This window comes from Liolophura sinensis, chromosome 6 (genome assembly GCF_032854445.1).
Source record: "Liolophura sinensis isolate JHLJ2023 chromosome 6, CUHK_Ljap_v2, whole genome shotgun sequence".
Classification (NCBI taxonomy): domain Eukaryota; kingdom Metazoa; phylum Mollusca; class Polyplacophora; order Chitonida; family Chitonidae; genus Liolophura; species Liolophura sinensis.
Window position 1 is genome coordinate 881,850 of NC_088300.1, and position 24,138 is coordinate 905,987.

Sequence of the window (24,138 nt, forward strand, 5' to 3'; positions counted from 1 at the left end):
TAAATACCTCTTTGATGGAGCCATCAGTCAATGAGTGGACTTTCTTCCATGAATCTCTTTCATACACGTGCACTTCTTTCTCCACTGGGACGACAAGATTCTAACACAAAAGAGATAAAAAGTAGAGAAACATAAAAATGTTAACGTCATAGCAAAAGGAAGAAACTACAATGGAGTCCTCTGTGGTTAGCATGCCAGCACAGCTCAATGGCCCAAGAGCCTCACACCAATGCATTCGCAGTGAGCTCAAGTCCAGCTCATGCTGGCTTCTTCTCTGGCCGTAAGTGGAAAGGTTTGGCAACAACCTGCGGATGGTCGTGGGTTTCCCCCGGGTTCTGCCAGGTTTCCTCCCACCATAATGCTGGCTGCCGTCATATAGCTGATATATTCTTGAGCATGGTGTAAAACACCAATCAAATAAATAAATAAATAAATAAATAAAACTACAATGCACTCATGCAAACATCTGATCTGACTTTATTGGTCTTTTCACTACAAAAGTCAGCATACATGTGCATTTAGCTAGTGTAACATAGTGAGACTGATATTCTAAAACCTCTGCCCTTGGTGTGTGTCACTGCTTACCTTCCCAGTCTGTGGTTCCCAGCAGAGGCGACATAATGTCTTGGACAGGCTGTCAAAGAGTGTTTGAAATGTATAAGTTAGCCTGGATCAACAGCAACCTCACAAATAAATAAACCATTAAATAATTCAAAAATTTGGGTTAAATTTTAATTCAAATGACTTTATGCTAATTATTTTTTTTCCACTGTCCATGTGATTCCCAGAAAATATGCTGCAAATGTCATGTATGGTCAGGTATAAAAATTAAATACCCTTAATCTTTATCCAAGTCATCGGAGGAGACCTCAATCCTGAAGATCTGCATGACTTTGCAGCAAAACAATATGACAGTAAGAGCTGATAATTCACATATTCCTAAAGAGGAATCAAAGAAACAGTTGTTTAAAATTTTAAGCAGGAGCAGTCAATAAAACCTTGTTTAATATATAAGAGTATGTGAACAGCAGTATTGCATTTGTTGGATATACAAGGGTATGTGAACAGCAGTATTGCACTTGTTTGATATATAAGGGTATGTGAACAGCAGTATTGTGCTTGATTGATGTGTAAGGGTATGTGAACAGCAGTATTGTGCTTGATTGATATGTAAGGGTATGTGAACAGCAGTATTGTGCTTGATTGATATGTAAGGGTATGTGAACAGCAGTATTGTGCTTGATTGATATGTAAGGGTATGTGAACAGCAGTATTGCCCTTGATTGATATATAAGGGCATGAGCTCAGCAATATTGCACTTTTTTGATACATATATAGAAAGGGCATGTGCTCAGCAATATTAAACTTGTTGGATATACAAGGGTATGTGCTCAGCAATACTGCACTTGTTTGATATACAAGGGCATGTGTTCAGCAATACTGCACTTGTTTGATATACAAGGGCATGTGCTCAGCAATACTGCACTTGTTTGATATACAAGGGCATGTGTTCAGCAATACTGCACTTGTTGGATATACAAGGGCATGTGCTCAGCAATACTGCACTTGTTTGATATACAAGGGCATGTGCTCAGCAATACTGCACTTGTTTGATATACAAGGGCATGTGCTCAGCAATATTGCACTTGCATGATATACAAGGGTATGTGCTCAGCAATATGGCCCTTGTTTGATATATAAGGGCATGTGCTCAGTAGCATGGCTTTGTGTACTTGCAGTCCTGCAGTTGTGGAGATGCTCTGAGGATTGTACTAGCCGGCTACCCTTACAGACAACCTAACAAGCCTGTGAGACAACCCTAAAGACCCAGGGATAACACATGGCTGCCTTGGTGGTTACCTGACATCGTTAGACTTGGGGACAACTTTCCAGGACTGTACAGTCTTCTGATCAACGATACTCCACACTCGTACTGTACCATCACAACTTGACGACGCCTAAATTACAGAAAAAACACAAATTTTACCTCAAGCTAAGCATTTTGCAAGTGACACCTTCTGCCGCAGAGCAATTGCTATGCACGTAGTCTTGATTTTTGTGAGTTTGTTATCTGGTAATAATTTCTGTAGCCAGTACCTATAGCAAATGCTCTACATGTAGTCTTGATTTTTGTAATCCATTTGCCAGTTGCATATTTTGTTTCTCCGATGTTCAATTGAAGAGTTTGTCAAGATACTTCAGTTTAATTGAGATCGGAATGAACTGAGTGAGGTTTCCAAAGACTGGATGTTGACGTATTTGGTAAAATATTTACTGAGACCATATCATACCGTGCATCAAAACTTTTGAGTATACCTTTAAAATGATTAATAGATAAATACACCAGGGGTTCACAGATGTCAAAATGTTAACTACTCTATTTCAAGGTTGTTTTAAATTATTTTCAGATGTAACTGCCCTGTAATGGTGTCATACTGAGTTCTTTTAAATATGTAACTACCCCATACAATTAAAGACAAAGTAATATTAATTTCTATGTTTTTCAGGTTCTGAAATATCAAAATGAAAATATCTCATACATTCATCCTAACTGGTCGATACCCTAAACTATGTAAACACGAATTCTCCATCACCATGCAAACTCCAGGAGAACAATAATTTCACATGTTGGTAAGTACAGTGTGCTTTCAGTTGGTCGCTATATTCATTTTGAATACAAGAAAATCCGCCTTCGGCGTTTGTGCCAGTTTAAGCAAAAAATGACTGACCATCGACGACGGTAACTGACAGGAAAATGGCTGCTTGCATCAGTGAGTGTAGACTACTATTTAATGTGACGAGATTGGCTCAATGAAATGTCTTGTTTTATAATCCCAAATAAAAGCTCCTGTCCACACCACTGAAGAGCTTGTGCACACACATGGTATGAAAAGTGAGCTTGATGGCGGAAACCGTTCATGAAAAACCCCTTCCCATACGTCCACTGAAAGATAAGTTAATCATTCTGAGCTCTGATAGCGGCAGTTATAGACCTGATTGTACGGGCTGAAGCCTGTCGTCAAAATGTGGAGGATGTTGCACTTGATGAGATGCAGTCAACTATGTATATGAGTGATGTAATACACGAACAAAAAATATCAAATGTAATCAAATGTACTTTAATGATTAATATTTTAATTAAGTTAAAATTATTATTTCCAAGTTAAAATCAATCAAACAGTATTATTAAAAACAGTACACACATATGACAATTCTCTGTATGAATTTTTCCTTCAAATGGGATAAAACCTACTTTTAAAACGAAAAAAACACATGGCTTGTAAAATGTTAGAGCCCTCTATCTCTACACAGATTGTGGATGTATGTACAGAGAGTAAACCACATAGGAGTATACTAATCAGCAATCAGATGGTGAAGATAATACATGCGTTTGAGGATTCTATTCTATAGGGTGGCATGCCCCAGACTACAGAGAAGTAAGAAGAAATCTATAGCTGAATTACAATAGGTAGTAGAGATTATCATGGGACGATTGTCACATGGGGGGAACTGCATGGTTTTTAATTTTTTTTTTAAAAATTCTGTATTCAGTATTTTGAATCTTTTAACTACTGTTTAACGGTAGTTCAGGTGGACATCTATGAACTGCTGTACACATGATAATTTGGCAATTCTTCTCTTCACATTAGACATTTATCAGGACACATAACACACACATATATATATATATACATGGTCTTGAATATGGAAATGACTTTTCAGAGCCTCCCATGTCCCAGACCTGCAGGTGTCAGATAAAATCTACATGGTTTGTACTCTTGTCGGAGAACTGGGCTATCAGGCCTTTCATCCTTTCAGTTAGATCTAACCACTTGAACTTTGTTTTCTGGGCAAACATTGTTTATATTCTTTCTGTTAAATTAGCGATGCCTTTCATAACAACATGTAATAAAAGTATAAAGCCAAGTTCAGCTAATTTAATGACATATGTACATGAATGTACATGTACTACTGACTTTTCCTTGAAATACCTGTGGTATAACGTTACAAACTATCTTTTTAAAATTAATCTACAAAGGGTGTAGCCCTCGCCCCTCCCCCTCCTCACTTAACGTTTCGCGGGAGACTTCAATGTTCTAACCGCTTACTTCCAGTAAGTATCAATTAGCGAGGGTCTGTAATTATTCAGTGGGTAAGGTGATCTCTTAAGGGTATCAGAAATACTTTAGCCCTTTCATGAAAAGCATATTTTAAGGCCTTTCTGTGATTCATAAAAGTGCATTTTTACCGCCCAAACATTAGGTGAATCCTGCGGTATGTTTATACACTGTGTAGTAAGTATGTTCCATCATGTTCTGGTTAATACTCACTAGAATCTAAAACATTATACAGCCTCGTATATTTCTACATTTTTCTACATTTTACTGATATCCAATAATGTACTCACATCTATCAAAAAATATGCATGTCACTGCAGTCAGCTGAGTGCTGACTGCAACAAGGTTTGGAGATGGTCCAAATATGGGAATATCTTCACACGCACCAAACCAGGACAACTTTCCTACATTGAGCCTCACATAAGCCAAGTATGAACTCAGTCAGACCTGATACCTGTATGAAGCCAGACCTGCATGAAGCCAGACCTGTATGAAGCCAGACCTGCATGAAGCTAGACCTGCATGAAGCCAGACCTGCATGAAGCCAGACCTGCATGAAGCCAGACCTGTATGAAGCCACACCTGCATGAAGCCACACCTGTATGAAGCCACACCTGCATGAAGCCACACCTGTATAAGTCAGCGACTAAACATGCCAGACAGGTATTCTCTACAGCAATAGTAACTGAAGACGACTAAAATGCATCAAACTAAACAAATCTTCCAGGAGGATATTTATTATTCCCAAAATATCAAAACTGGATATTACTGAACTCCTTCACTATGAAGATGTTACAAATTGCTATATGTACGTGTAATCAAAACAGGGAGATAACTCACCACCATGTCCTCGTTTGGGTGAAGTGCCACACTGAGAACTGGGGCTTCATGGCCAGACAGGGCTCTGAATTCACAACTTTCCACATCCACAACTTTTATACTAAAATCACTGAAAATTGTATAAGACATCAAGTTTAGCTGAAAATCCATAACACACCAATTTAGTTCACAGTTACATAATCAATGCTCATCTTTTCAACACATGTACTTCAAATATTGCAGCAGGCAGGTGTAGAAGGCAGTAACATAAACAAGTCATAGCAGGCTTTTTGAAAGGAGGAAAAATTGGCAGACAATAATGTTTTGACTATCTTGAATACTATTGAGTAACAAGCAACTTTTGTATGCCCAACACAATTAAGATATATCTGTGACAATTTGTGTACAAACCTAGCACCAGCTACAAGTGTACTACCAGATGAGTTCAGGCACATGTGAGTCACAGGGGAGGTAAATCTGGTGATGATCCCATCTGGAGCTCCATCAGGGAAAGTGTAGGCTTGGACAGAGTTTGAGTCAGATGCAGTAAAAAACCTGTCGTTCTGAAATTTTAAAAGTATCCAATTAATGAAAATTAGTGTGTTAACTAGAAGGAGTGGCTTTCACTCAGAAGATTTCATCACTTTGACATGTTAGCACTTCCTTCTGATAGGAGAACCAAACCCAGAATCACATGAATGGTGGTGGAACATTCTGGAAACATGCAGTTGAGTTAGGCTGAATAAGGCTGTCAGGCCATTTGGAAACGTGCAGTTGAGTTAGGCTGAATAAGGCTGTGAGGTGATTTGGAAACATGCAGTTGAGTTAGGCTGAAAAAGGCTGTCAGGTCATTTGGAAACGTGCAGTTGAGGTAGGCTGAATAAGGCTGTCGGGTCATTTGGAAACATGCAGTTGAGTTAGGCTGAATAGGGCTGTCAGGTCATCTGGAGACATGCAGTTGAGGTAGGCTGAATAAGGCTGTCAGGTCATTTGGAAACATGCAGTTGAGGTAGGTTGAATAGGGCTGTCAGGTCATTTGGAAATGTGCAGTTGAGGTAGGCTGAATAGGGCTGTCAGGTCATTTGGAAACATGCAGTTGAGTTAGGCTGAATAAGGCTGTCAGGTCATTTGGAAACATGCAGTTGAGATAGGCTGAATAGGGCTGTCAGGTCATCTGGAGACATGCAGTTGAGATAGGCTGAATAGGGCTGTCAGGTCATCCGGAGATAAGCAGTTGAGGTAGGCTGAATAGGGCTGTCAGGTCATTTGGAAACATGCAGTTGAGGTAGGCTGAACAAGGCTGTCAGGTCATCCGGAGATATGCAGTTGAGGTAGGCTGAATAGGGCTGTCAGGTCATTTGGAAACATGCAGTTGAGGTAGGTTGAATAGGGCTGTCAGGTCATTTGGAAACATGCAGTTGAGTTAGGCTGAAGAGGGCTGTCAAGTCATTTGGAAACATGCAGTTGAGGTAGGTTGAATAGGGCTGTGAGGTCATCTGGAAACATGCAGTTGAGTTAGGCTGAATAGGGCTGTCAGGTCATTTGGAAACATGCAGTTGAGTTAGGCTGAATAAGGCTGTCAGATCATTTGGAAATATGCAGTTGAGGTAGGCTGAATAGGGCTGTCAGGTCATCTGGAAACATGCAGTTGAGGTAGGCTGAATAGGGCTGTCAGGTCATCTGGAAAGATGCAGTTGAGGTAGGCTGAATAGGGCTGTCAGGTCATCTGGAGACATGCAGTTGAGATAGGCTGAATAGGGCTGTCAGGTCATTTGGAAACATGCAGTTGAGTTAGGCTGAATAAGGTTGTCAGTCATTTGGAGACATGCAGTTGAGGTAGGTTGAATAGGGCTGTCAGGTCATTTGGAAACATGCAGTTGAGTTAGGCTGAATAAGGTTGTCGGGTCATTTGGAAACATGCAGTTGAGGTAGGCTGAATGGGGCTGTCAGGTCATCTGGAGACATGCAGTTGAGGTAGGTTGAACAAGGCTGTCAGGTCATCCGGAGATATGCAGTTGAGATAGGCTGAATAAGGCTGTCAGGTCATTTGGAAACATGCAGTTGAGTTAGGCTGAAAAAGGCTGTCAGGTCATTTGGAAACGTGCAGTTGAGGTATGCTGAAAAAGGCTGTCAGGTCATTTGGAAACATGCAGTTGAGTTAGGCTGAATAAGGTTGTTGGGTCATTTGGAAATATGCAGTTGAGTTAGGCTGAATAGGGCTGTCAGGTCATATGGAAACATGCAGTTGAGGTAGGCTGAATAGGGCTGTCAGGTCATTTGGAAACATGCAGTTGAGGTAGGCTGAATAGGGCTGTCAGGTCATTTGGAAACATGCAGTTGAGGTAGGCTGAATAAGGTTGTCGGTCATTTGGAGACATGCAGTTGAGGTAGGTTGAATAGGGCTGTCAGGTCATTTGGAAACATGCAGTTGAGTTAGGCTGAATAAGGTTGTCGGGTCATTTGGAAATATGCAGTTGAGGTAGGCTGAATAAGGTTGTCGGGTCATTTGGAAACATGCAGTTGAGGTAGGCTGAATAAGGTTGTCGGTCATTTGGAGACATGCAGTTGAGGTAGGCTGAATAGGGCTGTCAGGTCATCCGGAAACATGCAGTTGAGTTAGGCTGAATAGGGCTGTCAGGTCATCCGGAAACATGCAGTTGAGGTAGGCTGAATAGGGCTGTCAGGTCATTTGGAAACATGCAGTTGAGTTAGGCTGAATAAGGTTGTCGGTCATTTGGAGACATGCAGTTGAGGTAGGTTGAATAGGGCTGTCAGGTCATTTGGAAACATGCAGTTGAGTTAGGCTGAATAAGGTTGTCGGGTCATTTGGAAATATGCAGTTGAGGTAGGCTGAATAAGGCTGTCAGGTCATCCGGAGATATGCAGTTGAGGTTGGCTGAATAAGGCTGTCAGGTCATAACTATAATACCACAGTTACTGTATTGGACTAGATTTAGTATCTTAGGTAGATAACCAATGCTGGCAAAGCCTCATTCACTCCACTCATAAACTTCATCACTGCTGTTTCTGTGTAAAATTAATATGGCAATCTTATCATTCAAGGTAATGTTTTATACTGTAAATGTATTAATTCCAATAACAGTTCAGCCACATTATTTGAGCTAGAGAAACGCTTAGTTGTGGAGTAACATTTATTGAGCAACGCAGTTGGAAGAGTTACGGAGAGAAACAGCCCTAAATGTGTTGGACTGACGGTAAGCAACATTTACCGCTCTTCACAAGCGCATTAAATCTTCCCTAGCATAAACTGATGTCAGTCACATGTTACTACAAATAAACTAACCTCTTCTTAGGTTGGTCTAACCAAAAATAGTCCATAGCAATAACACAAATTGACAGAAAAGGACATTTTTAGGGGCTACCCTACTGCGGCCGCCATAATCTATAACTCCTGAACCGTTATGGTATAAGCTTGGAAAATGTAATTATTTTACATGAAGAGATTGAGGTGATTGTCACAGACCCTCAGTGAGTTTTACAACAGGTTAGTTAATCACAGAGACAACATGGTTGCCATGGATATATTAGATTGGTTTGTGTGATTTGATGTTTTTGTCCTTGCAGTCAATCCCACACATTTAGGGCTGTTTCTCTCCATACCCTCAATCCCACACATTTAGAGCTGTTTCTCTCCTTACCCTCAATCCCACACATTTAGGGCTGTTTCTCTTCTTACCCTCAATCTAACACATTTAGGGCTGTTTCTCTCCTTACCCTCAATCGCACACATTTAGGGCTGTTTCTCTTCATACCCTCAATCCCACACATTTAGAGCTGTTTCTCTCCATACCCTCAATCCCACACATATTTAGAGCTGTTTCTCTCCTTACCCTCAATCCAACACATTTAGGGCTGTTTCTCTCCTTACCCTCAATCCAACACATTTAGGGCTGTTTCTCTCCTTAAAGTCAATCCAACACATTCAGGGCTGTTTCTCTCCATACCCTCAATCCAACACATTTAGGGCTGTTTCTCCCCATACCCTCTCCTTACCCTCAATCCCACACATTTAGGGCTGTTTCTCTCCTTACCCTCAATCGCAAACATTTAGGGCTGTTTCTCTCCATACTCTCAATCGCAAACATTTAGGGCCTTGTCTCTCCATACCGTCAATCCCACACATTTAGAGCTGTTTCTCTCCATACCCTCAATCCAACACATTTAGGGCTGTTTCTCTCCTTACCCTCAATCCAACACATTTAGGGCTGTTTCTCTCCATACCCTCAATCCCACACATTTAGAGCTGTTTCTCTCCATACCCTCAATCCCACACATATTTAGAGCTGTTTCTCTCCATACCCTCAATCCAACACATTTAGGGCTGTTTCTCTCCTTACTCTCAATCCCACACATTTAGGGCTGTTTCTCTCCGTACTGTCAATCCAAACATTTAGGGCTGTTTCTCTCCATACCCTCAATCCCACACATTTAGGGCCGTTTCTCTCCATACCCTCAATCCCACACATTTAGAGCTGTTTCTCTCCATACCCTCAATCCAACACATTTAGGGCTGTTTCTCTCCTTAAAGTCAATCCAACACATTCAGGGCTGTTTTTCTCCATACCCTCAATCCAACACATTTAGGGCTGTTTCTCCCCATACCCTCTCCTTACCCTCAATCCCACACATTTAGGGCTGTTTCTCTCCTTACCCTCAATCCAACACATTTAGGGCTGTTTCTCTCCATACTCTCAATCGCACACATTTAGGGCCTTGTCTCTCCATACCGTCAATCCCACACATTTAGAGCTGTTTCTCTCCATACCCTCAATCCAACACATTTAGGGCTGTTTCTCTCCATACCCTCAATCCAACACATTTAGAGCTGTTTCTCTCCATACCCTCAATCCCACACATTTAGGGCTGTTTCTCTCCATACCCTCAATCCAACACATTTTGGGCTGTTTCTCTCCTTACCCTCAATCCAACACATTTTGGGCTGTTTCTCTCCATACCCTCAATCCCACACATTTAGAGCTGTTTCTCTCCATACCCTCAATCCCACACATATTTAGAGCTGTTTCTCTCCATACCCTCAATCCAACACATTTAGGGCTGTTTCTCTCCTTACTCTCAATCCCACACATTTAGGGCTGTTTCTCTCCATACCCTCAATCCAACACATTTAGGGCTGTTTCTCTCCTTACTCTCAATCCCACACATTTAGGGCTGTTTCTCTCCATACCCTCAATCCAACACATTTAGGGCTGTTTCTCTCCTTAAAGTCAATCCAACACATTCAGGGCTGTTTCTCTCCATACTCTCAATCGCACACATTTAGGGCCTTGTCTCTCCATACCGTCAATCCCACACATTTAGAGCTGTTTCTCTCCATACCCTCAATCCAACACATTTAGGGCTGTTTCTCTCCTTACCCTCAATCCAACACATTTTGGGCTGTTTCTCTCCATACCCTCAATCCCACACATTTAGAGCTGTTTCTCTCCATACCCTCAATCCCACACATATTTAGAGCTGTTTCTCTCCATACCCTCAATCCAACACATTTAGGGCTGTTTCTCTCCTTACTCTCAATCCCACACATTTAGGGCTGTTTCTCTCCATACCCTCAATCCAACACATTTAGGGCTGTTTCTCTCCATACTGTCAATCCCACACATTTAGGGCCGTTTCTCTCCATACCCTCAATCCAACACATTTAGGGCTGTTTCTCTCCATACCCTCAATCCCACACATTTAGGGCTGTTTCTCTCCATACCCTCTCCTTACCCTCAATCCCACACATTTAGGGCTGTTTCTCTCCTTACCCCCAATCCAACACATTTAGGGCTGTTTCTCTCCATACTCTCAATCGCACACATTTAGGGCCTTGTCTCTCCATACCGTCAATCCCACACATTTAGAGCTGTTTCTCTCCATACCCTCAATCCCACACATTTAGGGCTGTTTCGCTCCTTACCCTCAATCCAACACATTTAGAGCTGTTTCTCTCCATACCCTCAATCCCACACATTTAGGGCTGTTTCTCTCCATACCCTCAATCCAACACATTTTGGGCTGTTTCTCTCCATACCCTCAATCGCACACATTTAGGGCCTTGTCTCTCCATACCGTCAATCCCACACATTTAGGGCTGTTTCTCCCCATACCCTCAATCCCACACATTTAGGGCTGTTTCTCCCCATACCGTCAATCCAACACATTTAGGGCTGTTTCTCTCCATACCCTCAATCCCACACATTTAGGGCCGTTTCTCTCCATACCCTCAATCCCACACATTTAGAGCTGTTTCTCTCCATACCCTCAATCCAACACATTTAGGGCTGTTTCTCTCCTTAAAGTCAATCCAACACATTCAGGGCTGTTTCTCTCCATACCCTCAATCCAACACATTTAGGGCTGTTTCTCCCCATACCCTCTCCTTACCCTCAATCCCACACATTTAGGGCTGTTTCTCTCCTTACCCTCAATCCAACACATTTAGGGCTGTTTCTCTCCATACTCTCAATCGCACACATTTAGGGCCTTGTCTCTCCATACCGTCAATCCCACACATTTAGAGCTGTTTCTCTCCATACCCTCAATCCCACACATTTAGGGCTGTTTCTCTCCTTACCCTCAATCCAACACATTTAGAGCTGTTTCTCTCCATACCCTCAATCCCACACATTTAGGGCTGTTTCTCTCCATACCCTCAATCCAACACATTTTGGGCTGTTTCTCTCCATACCCTCAATCGCACACATTTAGGGCCTTGTCTCTCCATACCGTCAATCCCACACATTTAGAGCTGTTTCTCTCCATACCCTCAATCCAACACATTTAGGGCTGTTTCTCTCCTTACCCTCAATCCAACACATTTAGGGCTGTTTCTCTCCATACCCTCAATCCCACATATTTAGGGCTGTTTCTCTCCATACCCTCAATCCAACACATTTAGGGCTGTTTCTCTCCTTACCCTCAATCCAACACATTTAGGGCTGTTTCTCTCCATACCGTCAATCCACACATTTAGGGCTGTTTCTCTCCATACCCTCAATCCAACACATTTAGGGCTGTTTCTCTCCATACCCTCAATCTCACACATTTAGGACTGTTTCTCCCCATACCCTCAATCCAACACATTCAGGGCTGTTTCTCTCCTTACCCTCAATCCAACACATTTAGGGCTGTTTCTCTCCTTACCCTCAATCCAACACATTTAGGGCTGTTTCTCTCCTTACCCTCAATCCCACACATTTAGGGCTGTTTCTCTCCGTAACTCTCACAGCTGTGTTGCTCGGTAAGAGTTACCCCACTCTACAGACCTTAAAACGAAAGGCGTGCGATCGCCCTCACTCCCTATTGCGCGCCCAAAATCTAAGGTCAGCCACTGTTTCACGGCACGCCTTTTGCTTCGGTCATGTATTTGTAAGTTCCATTACCTACTTCTCACATAGCAAGTTAGGTCAGCTGTAACAGCATGGGCAGTAACGTTTATTTACTGCGTGGCTGAAAGTGGAAGTCGCTAGCGCCCCCTATTAGAGGAGATAAACACTCAGGGCCGGTAACTAGCGCATGGTTAGGATCTTGACCGTGTGATAGCACGTGTACTATGGCATGCGAAACTCTGTGTGTGTGTCCAGAAAGGGAAGTTTTGTGAATCTTTCGACATTCTTGACCTGGAATGTATCCGCTGACACAGGGTACAGCATGGCCCATATTCTAGGTCAGGTCTGTGTGATGAAAGTTTACTGCAAAATTTGCTCTAAATACACAGATAAAATCAAGTCAGATCGCCCAATTTGCAGTAAAGCCCACAGGAAACTCGAGACATATGTCAGAGGATCGGAATGCGTGACAAAACATAATGTCACAAGACATTTGTCTTCTACAGTAAGTTAGACATAAATCAATTGATTTCTGTTTCTAAATGTCGCTAAGCTAACTCATTTAGCTACCGATATGTGATGCCGAGGTTGAAAATTTAACTATTTAAGTGTATACTGGTTGCCTACGTCGCAGTTTCCTGTCAAGGGAGACAACTCAAGTTAAAATATTCAACGTAACATTAATTCTCGTCATCACAATTTATAGCTAAAGGGACATCAGGTACTGGTTGATAAGTCTTTAAAACCAATACTATGGTAAGTGCGTTAATAATAAATAGAAGATTGTCATAAATATATTATTATGAATACCAAACTGATACAAAATGTTAAAATTTACAAATAACACTTGTATTAAAAAGGGAAGCTTTTTCTCTATCATTCTTAGTAATTGTGTTAAGTTTTATAGTCAGAGACGTGTACATCAGCTGTGGGCGACTCCATTTTGCCTAAGAACTAATCCTGACGTCTTATGTGTTAGGAGGAGAATTGACTTCGGAAACCACCAAAGTGCAGTTCATACATTTCCGGCAGAACTGTTCTTCTCAGAAGGTATCGCACAGTACAGTTTGTTTTCCGCTTGACGATCGGGAAACCGAAAAGTTGGACATAGGTTCCGAGTTCACACAAACAAGCCGGCAGTTTTAACGACTCTCACTGGCTGAGAGGCAACACACCCCCAGCATAAATTACAGGGTGTTAAAGATGGAGGACACGATGGACTCGGCATGTATTGTTTTGCACCATAATACCATACTGTTGCAGTATTTTGCTGAAGTTTGTTTTTCCAAACACTCCATGTGGGATTTACTGAATTACTGCATTGATCAGTAATTTGATTGGTTTTGTGAAACTGGACCATGTTTTGATTGCTGAATATCCTTTAATTGTCAATCAGACAGCCTAAATAGTACTTTTACAGTTTGAGTAAAATTAATAGTTGTCTGTCTGAAATGTATTTCTTTCTATAACTAAAATCCACTATTTTGTGACAAAGATTTAGTAGTGTACTGTGCATTTTTAGACAGATTTTACAATATTCTATATTACCTGTCTTTGTGTTTTCCATCTAGGGTCATGCAGTAGCCTTGGAGTACCAGGAAATATTGGGAAGTGAGGTAACACCAAAGCCTAACGATGCTGGTTATGCAGAAGGAAATTTAGCCCAACCCAGAATCCAAAGTTTTCTGCAAAAAAGTGCTGGTGAAGCCTACAGGAAATTGCTTCCAAATGCGTACTTACTTGCAGTTTCTGGACAGCCAATGAGAAATTTCAAAACAATTGTAGATTCCCAGAAAGCCAATGGAGTTCATCTCAAGGAACAGCCTCTGGCTAACATGCCTGAGAATTCATCTCTCTTATTGCAGATTCAGTTAGGGATAAAATCCCTGAGACCTGAACAGCAAGCTCAGCGTCTTCTGTCTTAAGTGATAGTTCACAAGCCAGGAAAACAGGAAGTGAAAAGGAATTGGTCCTTGTGGGGATGGTCAAACATGGCGTACCTGTTTGTTTTACAACAGCGTTGATAAACATTAATGACCTAGGTGATGCAACAGCTGAAAATCTGAAATCCGCAATAGACAATACCATCACTCATCTCTGCAACAGCAGACGGTATTGCCGTGAACACCGGCATATATAGTGGTCTTCTCACCAGATTCAAAAATGAATGCCCGTGGCTTGTAACTGTTCACTGTATTTCCCATAGATCTGAGCTTGCATTAAAGGACAGTATAATGAAGATCCAGAAAACTGCTGAAGTAAAGTATTTCTTAACAACAATATTTCTACTTGATGAAAAATCCTGGTAGATTTCTTCATCACTTTAAGTTGACTACCCAATCTCTTTGTGTGCATGTATACAAATTTCCGAAATAACATGGAGCCAGACTTGTTAGCCATCTTTGTAATGGTCTCCAGACACTGCTTCACAACTGGATTCCACTCGCAATAGCTATTGAAAAATCGGTTGCAAACAGTTCGCGCCGGGCTTTTCAACTCTTGGAAATACTTAAACGATTAAAGGACTTGAAAATTATCAGGTATGTGTTGTTTGCTGAAGGCTGTATTAAATAAAGTGGCACAATTATCACTTAAATTTAAAAGTGGTTTATGTCTGTTTGAAGTTTTGCCGACAACTGAAAAGACCTAAGCAGAATTTGAAGGCCTGTGGTGTACAAAAAAGCCAATTCAGACTCTGATAGAAGAAGTATCTGGAATCAAAATCACATTCAACACACTTCAGGAAGGAGAGAACAGTCTGTTTGCCAACACCATGAAGTGACCGTGTTCCTTTTCAAAACCTGACCACGAAAAGCAAAACAGAGCAAACAGAGAGTATGTACTCGTCACCTACCTCTCCAGTGGTGGGTGTAGAAGTTGATCGGACACACCTTAATATTCAGATGAAACCTTAGAATGTGTTAAATCAGATGTAATTGAGTCCTTCATAATTTGTATAAATACTAGATTTCAGTCCCTATAGGATGAAATGTTCCAAAATATGATCTGGTTAGACCCAGGGAACTAGAGAACTGATTCATCTGAAAACTTGAAATGTGTTCACTATCTCTCATCATATTTTGCTGTTCCTCTTGGAAACTGTAAATTTGATAAAAGTCATCTTAAACATGAGCTTCAAAACAGAAAAGAGCTCTGGAACATCAGATTGTTAGCTGAAGTAATACTTTCCATTGGAATGAGTAATGCAACAGCTGAATCTTGAGGAACAGTTGTGATAGCAGTGATAGTTGGACACCATGTTGAATAGAATTGTGTTTAATTTGGAGTGTTCTATACATTTACAAATCATTCAAGTATATGTAAATGACTGAGTATGGTTTGTGTCACTTTATTTAGGTCGAACATTTAAACAACTCTTGAGTATTTCTGTTTTTCATGTCATGAATGTGTCCAAAATACTTCATAAAAATGGTCTTAAATCACATTATTTCTTTAGCATGTTGGCTTCTTCCCTTTTACTTTTTAAAGTGGTTTTGAAGGTTTTTTTTTCCCATTCAGAATAATCGGTTGGAAAAGATTACAACTTCAGCCTGGAATGGACAACTATTTTTGTTTTTGGAATGCTCAGCAGTTTATCTCCCAGCAGTCTTTTTGTTATTGACGAGATTGACCATGGTTGTTTCTCCATGTTCTAAGTCCTGTTAATAAACTGCCAATTCCCTGCTAATGATATCATGACCATGAGATACTGGTTTAATCCTGTCCTTGGACATGTCATTGCTACTCTCTCGCTGTTTGCAGGGGGTTTGGTGACAATAAGCTGTCGAGGGAGGGGTGGAGGCTCAAAGGGATGATTGTACAGTCTGACATTCGTTGAAGGCCACCTATATTCTAACAATATGGTTTGGAAGTCTAACTTGCATGTAGCTTGCCAAAGGTGAGTGGTTTACCCAACATGCCCAAGGCAGGCTGAAATTCCCTGAATATGGAATGGCATTAACCAACAACCAATCAATCGTTCAATCCTTTTAGAGAACTAATCCCTGAAATTGGGTAGCGCTCTCCTGGCATATGTACAGGGAACTGTTAATTGCTCCTTGCTTGTCTAGCTCAGAAATGTGAATGAACAATGAACGTAATTAATACCTGTATAAAACATTACCACAGCCCAAATGTGTAAGGTTTTACTGACACATAGTAGCAGAGATAATACAAGTAAAAAAGTAACACAATACCTTGAAAGCAATAGCATAGACCTTATCTCCAGCTCTGTGAGAAATAGCATCGTCATCCTCCACCCCATCCCAGATCCGAGCATCTCCATCCAAACCACATGTTAACAAGTACCTTATTTGAACAAAAATCACAAACACATTAATAATAAGAACTTAGCCACTTCCAAATGTTTGAATTTATGTAGCAGTAAATAAATTTTCTAACTAAGGATGGCCTATATTCACTGATGTGTAGGGAGCTTATCCAAGAACATACTGTGTGGCATTCTGTATGCTGAATGGACATTTATGATGTCATTGATGTGACAGTGCCAGTCAACTTGCGAGATTCCAGAAATGTTGATTAGGCACTGCCTGCACTGCACAGTGACCCCATTGAGATGGGCTGAATTTAGTGCCGCAGATGTTCGTATTGCTTATGGTAAAAAAAAAACAGATATGTGATGTTTCTCTTGATAAATCTAGAAGCCGATCCATTGCTAGAATGAGAGTTATCTCACCCAGATTCTACAACCAGCTGACACTGTCGTGATATCCCTTAACGTCATTTGATACCAAAATGATTTGAGAGAACGACCAAGTCGTCTGGCACCCTGGATCAAAGGATGTTAAAATTTGACTCATGGGCTGATGGACAGAGCTGAGAGTGACTTCGACTAGAGCACTGTTTGCCGCAGCCAAAGTATAACACAGCATCGTGGAACAGTCTAGATATAGTTTTTTTGGAGGAATTTTAAGGTTGGGGTTGGTGTCACATGGTAGAGTGACATCAGCTCAATGAAGGACCAGGTTTTAACAATAAACATGTGGGAATGGGCTCACTGACGAACAAAAGGATCGACCTTGTCTTTACAGCTGGCTTCCTTTGAAGAAAGACGGCGGTCAGTTCGCGTCAACAATTTCACTTCACTCTTCAGTTTTAAGGATGGCAAATTCTTAACGTCACTCCGGAAAAAAAGAAAAGCACGTTGATTCGTTTCATTTTACCTGCCAGATGTGTCGTAACACAAATCTGTGTGCCCATCACTATGAGCGTATCGTAAAGGTTTCTTGCTTGGTGCCATCTCTTAACCAACAGAGAAAATCGCGTTTACCGCCAAATTTCGGTTCTTGATCTACTTCCTGTCATTAACACCGCCAAAATAAATGCAAAAACCTTAACTTATTCACGGATGGAATACGATATAAAGTTTTGGTGTGGTAAAACTAATATTACCGCCTTTAATCTCTACATGCCATGGAATGAGAAGTAAAACTTAAACAAAAATATTTAAAATAATAATGGATATTCGACAGAAATTAATTCATTTTGGAGACTACCTGGCTGGAAATTACAGATGTCCCCTCAAGCGGATGTGACGTTTCTGATGACAGGAATAGTCAGCGCCACCTCAACGGGAAATAATTTATCGAGGATGGGAAGCTGGTGTTGTGTGAGACTTAAATCATGTGTAATTTCCGCGGACGTGTAGTCTAAATCGTGTCTCAAGATGGCCACCAGTAAGTATGTGTCTCTAAATACACGTTAATAACATTCAGCACATACCAGGAGATTCGTGGAAGATTTTCTTTGTCGGTTATTTTGGTATTGATGGACAGAGTACGTACATGTAGGTGGGTGAGTGCGATAGGCCTATCCCGTACACTCCCACGCATACCGGCGGGAGGCTGACATGAGGCTAACCTGGCTCACTATCGATCCGATTACAGGAATCGTGTTAGGGAGAAATGATTGTGTAACAGTATGAAGGCCGTCATTCCAGGTTTGAAAATATGATGAAGTCACGAAGCCCGGGAACTATGCCATAATAAAACCGTGCCAGCAACATGTAGATAGTAGACACACTTTCACTGTGCGCTCTGTCAAAGTGTCATGTCAACACGTTCTGGCATTATGCTGACGTGATTGACACACCAGGTCGTTGCCTCACAACAAGTTTTGCTTGTGGGCCCTATTGCCATTTAATCGCATGGAATGCAAATAAAAGCTTATGACACCCTATTGCTTCCTTATCTAAATTTTTTGATGTAGACCTAGACAAGTGCCAATCCATAATAAGCTTATCCAACCTACCTGGTCTAGCCCCACCTGCTTCTGAAGCCAGGTGCCAAAGGCTCTACCTGTACCCGACCATGTGATCTTTTTCTTTGTTGTCGCTGGTTATGTAATAGCTTTCAGCCAGGTAAACACTCTCAAACCCATTCCAAATTGGTATCATTCAGAATAATATCTTGTGTAACTAGCTGCAACAACAACGTCAATCTAATCTGATCTTTTTTAAGATTTAATCTGAATCACTCCTAGGTTATGACATACAGGACCGATCACAGTAAGAAAAATGATTTTCTATACCCCCAGCCATGTTCTCGGAATGTTTCTTCTATACCCCCAGCCATGTTCTCAGCATGTTTCTTCTATACCCCCAGCCATGTTCTCAGAATGTTTCTTCTATACCCCCAACCATGTTCTAGGAATGTTTCTTCTATACCCTCAGCCATGTTCTCAGGATGTTTCTTCTATACCCCTAGTCTTGTTCTCAGGATGTTTCTTCTATACCCCTAGCCTTGTTCTCAGGATGTTTTTTTACATCAGTAAAGGCTGTGTTTTTGTAGTTAGATTTGACATAGAGGCACTTGCATTCTGTGAAAAACAAAACATTATTTTTTTTTTTTCAATGTTTCTATATACGGCAGCAAGTTGCCTTAAGGATATTTACAAGAGCCTCATTTTTGGATCCTGGACTTCCCAACTATGGAAGTGCACTGAAAAACAGGAGATTTGACAAAGTTTATCCCAAATTTATGGTTACAGAGTGTGAATCTTAAGGGAAATGAACTGATAATTATGTGGTAAGTGCACTATTTTACATATACAGACCATTGGTTTTTAATTTTGACTAGGTTTTTGTCACAAATGTACATTCTACCATAATAACAGTGTGCCCTACTAATACTAATAGCGCTAATAGCAGTTCATTTAAATGTTCAGTACTGGCTATTTTTAAGGCTCAAGGGCTTTCAGAGTCTCCTGTTAAGAAGATCATAAAGCTCTTGAAGCACTCCATCAGAACCATGCTCTGAATGGTTCTACATGTATTCTTCGTAAAATCAACATATTGTTTGGTTGACATACCTTGTTAGAAAGAAAAAGGAAGATAAACATCACCTTGTCATCATCATCTTGTTTTTATGGGCCCTAGCGATGCATGTTTCAGAATCAAGTTTCAAGGTGACTGACTCAGATGTTTTGTCTTTTAGTTTGAAGCCAGGTTATCTTGTGGAGGACCAGCATCTATAATGTGATGGTTCACGTTCGTTTTTGACAACTATAGGTTTTGTACTCTGATGATAAACATTGTCATAACGTTAAAATGATGGTTGAATTGAATCTGGTAAATATTTTTTTTTTTTGGTTTCTCTTCTGAATCTTCTTTAGGGTTACCTCCCTTGATGAAAATGTTGCACTCAGTGAACCAGAGGTAGAAAGCACTATGAATATGTTATTATTCATAGAGCCTCTTTAAGTTGTCTCGCCCATGATGTGGCTGAGATATTTGCTGATGTAGCGTTAAGGCATAGTCATTCATTCTTTCAGTAGTCAGCATTTTTATTTAAGCCTGTGCTAAAACGTTTTAGGATCAAGTCTTCGGCTGCGCTCTTGTTTATTTATAATCAGCCTTTGTTATTTTTTTTTTTATATTCTTGCTTACATGAATGTTTTTTTAACTGTTAGCAGTTAGAAGAAGAGCAATAGACCCATTTTGCAGCCCTTGGGCTCTAGTTCATAAATACGAGACTGTTTTCTCAAAATATTGCGCATTGCAGCAGGTGCGTAATAGTAATTTAAGCCCATCAATTGCCTACAGGCATTTAATCATATGTTCCAGCGGACCTAAGTTTTCATTTTTTACCCCAAAAAAGTCCTGTTCTGAATTATAAATGCAGTGATTAAAAAAAAAAAATTACAAATTTTCTTTCATAATTCGATGAAAAAAATCCAGTATGAAACATGTGAACTAAAATAGTTTTGGTCTGGCTAGTAGTAATTTGAACATTTATTCAGAATGGGTATGGTAGCAGTACTTTACTGGAAACAGAACATTCATGTTGTTTTCTAGATGTAGCCCTGGAAAGGTCATCATTTTCTTACTGGAAGAGCATCTCTCAGGTGAAGAAGCTTACGTCTTCGTAGTTTGAAATGTTACATATTCACGTGTTTATTAACATCTAACACAAGTTTAACTCTCCAATTTGTCCAAAGAAGAAAAAAAAACAAACATTTTATTCAGGACCCATTAAATTTTCCGAGGACCCACTCAAAATGGCAACGTATGGTCGAGCGGACTTACTTCACTGAATATCTATCGACATCACTGATGATGGCTGCTGTAGGCATGTCAGTTTTAGAAATAAGGAGGATCAAAATCATGAGAACAATGCTGATAACAAAAAATGCGTTGATGGTTTTCTCTGTTCAGGCAGTACTCTTATGATATAAGCCAGTACTCCTATGATATAAGCCAGTACTCCTATGATATAAGCCAGTAACCCTATGATATAAGCCAGTACTCCTATGATATTAGCCAGTACTCCAATGCTAAAAATTGGAGGAGTACTCTACTGCCTCAAAAATATGTTTATCTGGAGTACTATAGGACCTTTGGTATATATTTGTTTAATATTCTGTTCTGTCTCTTTTTTCCTTAGGTGTCTGTCAGGACAGTATTTGTGTGGAAGCAGAAGAGAGCAGCTCAGCTCCAGCGGTGAGCACACAAGATGATGAGGCCATGATTCTGCCAGCATCCAGTCGGCTGAGAATGCATCGGTCAGCTGTACGGCCATTCTTCTGCTGTGGGAGTGAGTTGTCTCTGGTCAGTATCACTGATCAGGATGAGCTCCCCTGTCAGGATAAACCCACAGTGAGCAGTAGCTGCCCAGAACCAGATCTACAGACTAATGGATTAAGCGCATGTGCAGAGGTTTTGCTGTCCAGTCACAGCGATGAAGGCAGTTTCCCTGAGGGCAAGTCAAGTAGGGACCGCTCCCTGCGGAAGAAATCTGTTGAAGGCTTCTCTCGAAAAATGGCTCGTAAGTCATGGGCAGTTAAACTGAGAGGGAAACTACCAAAACGCCTGAAGAATGGAGAGGACCACGGGAACTTAGCGGCATCCGGGTCAGGGATGGAAGTTAGCTGCACATGTACAGCGTACAGACAAACTGATGGACAACCAGTACTGTATTGTTACGGGGCAGCATCCTCAGATAATGGACCTCTACCTATACCAACAACATTTGGAGGACTGGACACTGATCAACCCACAAAATCAAAAGGTACCAAAGGTAAAGGGCGGGCAAAGCCAAAGGCACACAATGGTGCAGGTCAAACGGGCGTTTCCGCATCCACCATGTTTAAGGCTTGGATTGGCGTTGATACATCAGATGCTGAATCTGTGGATGACATGAGTCTTGTACAATGCAAAGAACAAGGTGCTGTGGATAAGTCACGCAGAGTAAGTCTGGACTCAAAAAACCTGCTTTATTCCTGCAACGGTGGGACGCTTTTCACCCCTGCTTTTCAGAAACAATGTACAATATCTGGTCCATGGCCCCAGTCTGTGGGAGCTGGGGTAGGGGAGAGCAGCGTTGATGCCTCAGAGGAGGAGAATCAGTATTCTGACGTGGCCAGTCTAGGTCCTCGTGCACCATATGTGTCTGTACACTCACAGGTGGACTATGTTCATTGTTTGGTTCCAGACTTGGCGTGTATCACTAACTGTAGTTTTTACTGGGGTGTTATGGACAGATACGAGGCAGAAAAGCTGCTAGAGAACAAACCTGAGGGTACTTTTCTGCTGAGGGACAGCGCCCAGGATGAATTCCTCTTCTCTGTCAGCTTCCGGCGTTATGGTCGCTCGTTACATGCCCGGGTAGAACAGTTTAACCACAAGTTCAGTTTCGACTCACATGACCCAGGTGTTTTTGCCACAGACACCGTTTGCGGTTTGATCGAACACTACAAGGACCCAAGCTGCTGCCTGTTCTTTGAACCCATGCTTACTCTGCCACTGAACAGGTCCTTTCCCTTCAGCTTACAGCACTTGTGTCGATCTATTATCGTGAGTGCCAACACATATGACGGCATCACTCAGTTACCTTTACCTAATTCCCTACAGGGTTATCTACGGTATTATCATTACAAGCACAAGGTCCGGGTGCGAAGTCTGGAAACTCAGTGTTGTTGGTAACCCACAGTGTTGTCATTGATGGTAGCTTTCTCCAGGGACCAAGTCTGACATCAACATATCTTCATGCTTTCAGATCACACTAGTTCCTGAGAGTGGCAAACTTAAGGACACAAATGTGCACTTATGAGGGTCTAGTACAAAACAAAGTTTCACTCCAGGTCTTTTTAGTAAGCATATATGCAAATTTTCACAAAAATTCCTGCTATAAGCTTTCAAAATTAATGATTGAAATTCTTGTTAGGTACGAGATCTTGATCATTCATTCTCTAAGCAAGCAATTCCAGTGCAAATAGTCATAGAGTGCTATTATTTTTGTGACAGTTTTCATTTTATCATTTAAATTTAGTATATCTACTAGAAAAAAAGGTTTTTGTGGAGATTTTACTTTTAATTTAATTTTAAGCATATCTGTGCAAAAGTACAAGGTTCAATATGCCCTTTGGTAGTCAGCATGAGTTTGGTTTATATATTTTAAATTATTTTTACTGTTATATATGTTCTTAATTGTCTGAATTGCTTGCCTACATTCTAAATTATAGCCCACTATTAAATCGACATTCAAATACAGCGCATCATTGTGTATAGTACATGTTTTTATTTATTTGGCTGGTGCTTTACACTGTACTCAAGAATATTTCACATCTGTGATGAGAACTAGCATTACTGTGGAAGGAAACCGAGCAGAGACTGAGGAAACCCGCAACAATGAGCAGATGGATAGCAGACACTTGACCATTATGTGTGTTTATGTACTAGGCAAGAAGTAAGCGCCAGTAACCACTTAAATGTGATATCCAGTAACTTTGTGTTCAAATCTTAGATTTGAGGACCTCTTACATCAGGTTGTGACATCTTACTTCATGTTTTTCTGTTGTTTAATACCATTATATATACAAGACAAAAACCATTAAAACATGGTTCACAAGAAAAGTCTGTAGAAAGTACATGTACATGTACTAAGTACACAAAAAGGGTTTACAGGAAAAAAAATATCAATTTTGCAAGTAGTGGATGTGAATAAACGCACTCTTTGTCCTATTTTATGGCATTTATTTGAGTGTAAGTCTGATGAAGTAGATGGCTTGAAGTGTGGTACCTGTTTCAGGACTTATTGTATTTGGTAGGATCACGCTGATTTGATGTACCATACCTTTAAATATTGACTGAATAGTTTTTTTCCTTCTTTTCCTGTCTATGTATAATGTAAGTATCTTGTAAGGATGTAAGGATTGTGCATAAATGTATATCACAAAAGGCTGATTGAAACAAAAAAGTCTGATGTGTGGCACAGGCAGTATACAATTGTGTTATGTCACAAAACAGCTTGTGACTCAGTTTGTATTCAGAACCAAAGATAAAGCATGGGTTATGTCAACTTACCAGTATAGCAGGTCATTACTCCATGTAG

At 40.8% G+C, this 24,138-nt stretch overlaps 2 protein-coding genes across 2 annotated transcripts in view; one reads left to right on the top strand and one right to left on the bottom strand.

Moving 5' to 3' along the window:
* Positions 1-17,604, bottom strand: part of LOC135466794 (WD repeat and HMG-box DNA-binding protein 1-like) — a 36,403-nt gene extending 18,799 nt beyond the window's left edge. Inside the window, exons 1-7 of the mRNA XM_064744486.1 lie at positions 17,473-17,604; positions 16,486-16,597; positions 5,349-5,500; positions 4,959-5,067; positions 1,861-1,958; positions 586-634; positions 8-100 (exon numbers count right to left, since the gene is read on the bottom strand). Of these exons, the coding sequence (XP_064600556.1) occupies positions 8-100; positions 586-634; positions 1,861-1,958; positions 4,959-5,067; positions 5,349-5,500; positions 16,486-16,597; positions 17,473-17,549 (690 nt within the window). The 5' untranslated portion in view covers positions 17,550-17,604. The remainder of the gene's footprint in view (positions 1-7; positions 101-585; positions 635-1,860; positions 1,959-4,958; positions 5,068-5,348; positions 5,501-16,485; positions 16,598-17,472) is intronic.
* A 276-nt stretch (positions 17,605-17,880) lies between these two features.
* Positions 17,881-24,138, top strand: LOC135466718 (uncharacterized). Its single transcript, XM_064744367.1, has 2 exons — positions 17,881-17,985; positions 21,193-24,138. Exons 1-2 carry the CDS (start codon positions 17,976-17,978, stop codon positions 22,728-22,730), a joined length of 1,548 nt encoding a protein of 515 aa, XP_064600437.1. The 5' UTR covers positions 17,881-17,975; the 3' UTR covers positions 22,731-24,138.